The sequence below is a fragment of the Chenopodium quinoa genome, unplaced genomic scaffold, assembly GCF_001683475.1.
Source record: "Chenopodium quinoa cultivar QQ74 unplaced genomic scaffold, ASM168347v1, whole genome shotgun sequence".
Lineage (NCBI taxonomy): Eukaryota > Viridiplantae > Streptophyta > Magnoliopsida > Caryophyllales > Amaranthaceae > Chenopodium > Chenopodium quinoa.
In genome coordinates, this window is record NW_018743175.1 from 1,399,455 (window position 1) to 1,404,550 (window position 5,096).

The window sequence follows — 5,096 nt, forward strand, 5'->3', positions numbered from 1 at the left end:
GAATAAGTTAATGTGATTATGTGAAGGAAAACAAAATTAGCTAGCTTGAGCTTTCTCTAATCACATCGTATATGCCTTGAGTATAGTAGACGTTTCTTGGCTTGTTTCAAATAACCTTTGTAAGTGGACCATGAGAGGATGAAGAAAAAGACAGGACTAAAAGTAGGTTCTAATCTTTTCATTCTCTCTTGATGATTAACGTGCATTCATTATTTGCCTATATAATATGTCATTTAATTTTTCTATATGAAATGGAAAGGTATACAAAATCCTGGACAATTATTTACTATACATATGTGATATGTCGATGAATTAGTTGTAATCCACACGCTCAGCTCGTATACATAATCAGTATTTGAAATAAAAGTATAGAATAGATAAAAATGAAACAACTATTATTTCGAAGCATAAGAGATATAAGAGTAAAATTAAAGAGGGTCTTTGATATGATTAAATGGTAGGAATATATAATAATGTTACAAGCTTTCAACTATTTCAATATATGCATAGTAGCACACATGCACTATGTTAATTTGATATTGTATATATCAATGAACAGACAATTTAATTAAGTTAACTATTGCTTGATATAAGAAGCATATTATTATAAGTGTTTTCCATCCATCATGGGACACACTGGTCTCCTTTTTTTAAATTCTTTTTGGCTCTCTGTCATGCACCATATATGGGTGTGAAGTAAGTTAATTAGTACTAGCATATTACAAAGATGATGAAATGATTTATGAAAGTGTATACGAAGTAAAGCATAGTTATTACTCGTATTAATGATAGTCTTGATAGATGTATATGAGAAATAATATAAATTTACTAAAGAAAGAGCACGACAGTATTTCTTTTGATAGCAATCCCCAATATATAGGGAGGTACTACTAATCATTTTGCAAAGTGCAATTACTTTTTAATAAAATTCGATAACATTAATTATAGTTTTATATGCGGAAGTAATTAAAAACTTATTTAATTACGGAGTATTATTTTTAAGATATATATTGGGAGATAATACACTTCATTGGAAATCAAGCTCAATGTCCATCAATATATAGCTACACGGTGCAAGAAGCTAAGCTAAGCTAGCAAACAAATATCACAAATTCTATTCCGATATGACATGACTCACATGAGTATTATTATTGTACGTGACCGGGTAGGCCTCTTGTTAACTTTTTACGTATAAAGGTCGTCAACCCATTTAATTTAATTTAATTTACAAGTTCTTATTTATGAGGAGAGGATCAGAGGAGATCGAGGTGAGTTGATGAGAAATTTCTTACATGCTTTGAAGATTCAACTTGCTACCTATAAATCACCAAGCGACTTCTCCAGCACTAGACCAAGTCACTTGTAAACTCCATCCGTTTCGTAATAATCGCAAGATTTTGACTTTTACACTATCTACATGCTTACTTTGACTATATTTTTTTTTTTTTACCAATATATAAAAATCATATGTTACTATGTAAACTATTTTTAGTTTAATCTTTAAGTATATTTTCATTACATTAACACAAATATTAATGGTCAAAGTGTTGCGATTATTATGAAACAGATGGAGTATATAAGAAGGATCCATATTTGGTGCAAAATCGTACACACTATGATTTCTTAATTATTTTAGATTAGGAGACAGACCCTGATCGGACATCAACCCACATTGTGATATCTTATGAAGTCAATAATACCGGTCAAATTAGCTTTAAAAGATGTACATATCTAAAACCTTAGATCGAATTAGTTTTCTAATTTATTTATTTTTTCTTTTTTTTCCTCACGAGGGAAAAACCCCAAAAGACGCCTGGATTGAAATAGATAGTGCTAGAATCTTATGCGCAAATGCTATTAAAATAAAATTGACCACAGTATAAGGTCTCTAACGCACCTTGATATTTAATAATTTTCCGACCTTGTCATGTTGGGGGTGGGTATTGTATTTTTCTAATTCAGCAATTTATTATGGTTAGGTAATAATAGAAAATATTGGGAAGTGGTTGGTTAGTGGTAAGATCTTGCTTTTTAATTCTTTTATTAAAGTATTATTTATTAATACAAGTATATTAACATTTAACAATAATATTGCTGATGTTGTTATAAACCATTTCTTTTTTTACACTTGATTATTTTAGTTCGAGAAAGAAATAGAAACGAAAAGACTTCCAAAAGAAAAATTATTGACTAATATTTTATAAAATTTGCTTGAAAATTTGATTCTCTGAAAAACAGTATTCCTTTTGGAGTGTATATTTTCGTTTAGACAACTTGATCTATTTTATAATTTGTCTCCTTGATTAAATTTATCACTTAGTTTCATGATATGCGCGGGATCTTTCTCCCGTGTGCTCCACGTTATTTGTAGGAAATTATGAGGGTTTCATTAATAAACATGTACTAGACAATAATTGCTCATTTCAATAATAGATTCCAAGTACATTTAAATAAATATTAACTACAATCTTTCTCTTTGATTAGCCAATAACCACAAAGTGGTATACATTCTTACCTTACAAGTATACTACTATACGACAACGATAGCAAAATGAGATTGAATTTTTACATAGTATAATTTCACTTTTATTTGAGCTTCAATCATACACTTTGTTACATACTCCGTGATTTCACTAATTTAAATTTAACTGTATTTTTTCCCCCAAAAAAATAGGTGAATTTAAGCTGAATAATATGACCTAAATAGCTAGAACAAATTGAAAATTGATACTATGGAGACGAGTTATATCATCATAAACAATTAATTCCTTAGAAAAATGTCCTTCGCAGAGAGTGAGGAATGGTTCAAGTGGTTAGAGCTCTCCTCCCGATTCCGGGCAATAATGGGATCGATTCATATCACTCGCCCTTGTAGCTCTCTAAACAACCAAAAAAAAAAAAATGTCCTTCGCATTCTAGAAGAATTGCTTCCGAAAAGGAATCATTTTCTTACAATTGATTGGACTAGCTACAAGTGCAAAAAATATTTAGATAGATTATTTACAAAACTAATTTATTTTCATGTATGGTAAGACTAAAATTACGTACATATGCGCTCTAAATAGTAAATAAACTCCTAGCTAATACGAGTAGATTTTTTTTTGCTAAAATAAAAAGAAAAATAAACCCTAAAATAAAACCCGTAATAATAAAAAAATTAAAAAAAAAAAATTAAAAAATCTATATGTTTTACATCTCACATACAATTTCTAAATATCACTCAACATTGTAATAAATGAAAGTTAGTTAAGAAAAAAAAATTGAAGGCACCTTTCCTTTGGCAGAGTATAATTGAGTCGCACGAAATTAACCATCATAGCTTCATCCCTTCATACACACGCCACAAAGTGATAGCTTAGCATAGCTTAGCTTCTAGCTCTCCCAAATTTGACCACTCAAATTGCCACAATTTTTGTCTATAATTGGATCAAAAGTGGTAAAATGTACGATTTTAATAATAATGCCAAAACTAATTTACCAAATTTTTATGCAGGGGATGATGAAAAGTCAATAATAAAATTAATTAGCCTAGATAATATTTTGCTAGTAATCCCATAAGAATAAATTTGTTGGCTGATGATCCTCAATGTGAGCTGGCGGCTCGTCGGCTTCAGGTAGCTGCCAGTGTAGCGAGTTCTCCAATTTAATAACATTTTCAAGGTCTAAGAAGAGATCGGGCAAGTTGAAAAATATTGTGTCGTCAAAGGTATGATCATAATTGGATGATGAAGCCGATGATGATGTGTCGTAGTTGGATGATGTTGACGTGATTGTTGTAGCCGGGGAGTCGGCTTGAGCTGATGGCTCGGCTTGTGATGAGTCGGGAAAATCCAAGGCAGCTTTAATAGCCGCGGCTTGGATATCCTTAGGAGCCGTGCTAGATGGCTTGGGAAGTTGATGGGCTAACTCGGGGAAGTTTAAGTATGCATTATGACCCTTGATGGCTAGGGCTGCCACGTCATGGGCTCGAGCAGCCATATCAGCCGTGGCGAAGGTCCCTAGCCATATCCTTGATTTTTTCTTAGGCTCGCGGATTTCTGATACCCATTTACCCCAATTCCTCATCCTTACACCCCTATACGTAGGGTGTTTTCCTTCAAAATTTTCGGTACACTTCTTTTTTCGACCCTCATTACTAATTTTCTCATTCGGCCTTTTTGTACGAGTTTTTGTGGCGACGGAGGTGGTGGAGGAGGAGGTAGAGGGAGAGGTGGTTTGGAGATCACAACATGAAGTGATCATGGATGGTTCTTCCATATGAATGCCTCAAATATAAGGTTTTAGATCTTATGTGAATATATATGTGAGTTATGTGACTAATAACTAAACATAAGTAATATAGTAGCTTCTCGAGGAATAAAGAGTAGATGGGGTATATTTATAGGAAGAAGAGCCAAAAGACAAAAGTGGTAGAACTAGTATTGACCTAATTCGGCTCTTTCCTAGCTTTGCCCCATCTCCCACTCTCTTTTTTACCCTTTTTCTTGTGTGTTTATAAAGGGACCCATCTTGATTTGTATAACTTAAATTAACGTAAAAAATTTATATGGCATTGACATTATTTTTAACAGGTTCCTTGTTAGTTGGTCTTAGTCCTTTGTTCTATTTAATAATCAATCTAGATCTCATTCATAAAGCATATAGTATTAATTTATATTGTTATATGATTTTGCTAACCTCGTGCGATTAAATGATTAATTATTCTAATAATTAGATAGTTAAGTCTTATTATTAAGCCATTTACTTGGTTGTTAACATCTTCTTTCAAAAAAAAAACATCTTAATATCAATCTTACATTTTATGATTACTATCATATATAAACCTTGCGAATGAAATACTAATTTTTTCTCTTTAAAATTAAAAAAATTAAAAGATGTTGTAGTGGAATCTTAAAAGCGAGAAAAAAAAGTAATATTATAATAATCATATTGTTTGTGATTACGTGGAGGCCGCCTATTGATCACCTATGTTCGTTGATGATAATCATTTACTAATCGTAGCAATAGTTACTATGGAGTACCTTGTCCTACAAGGCTATGTGTTGTCAAAAGCAATAAAATGTACACTCGTTTGTGATTAGAAAAGGAGGAGAAAT

General features: G+C 31.7%; 1 protein-coding gene across 1 annotated transcript; it reads right to left on the minus strand.

Moving 5' to 3' along the window:
* Positions 1–2,472: 2,472 nt before the first annotated feature.
* Positions 2,473–4,365, minus strand: LOC110732361 (ethylene-responsive transcription factor ERF038-like). Its single transcript, XM_021912294.1, has one exon. The coding sequence runs from the start codon at positions 4,255–4,257 to the stop codon at positions 3,544–3,546; it is 714 nt and encodes a 237-aa protein (XP_021767986.1). The 5' UTR covers positions 4,258–4,365; the 3' UTR covers positions 2,473–3,543.
* Positions 4,366–5,096: the final 731 nt, after the last annotated feature.

Coding starts and splice junctions, on each gene's coding strand:
- LOC110732361 (XM_021912294.1), bottom strand. CDS start 4,257: ATGGAAGAACCATCCATGATCACTTCATGTTGTGATCTCCAAACCACC.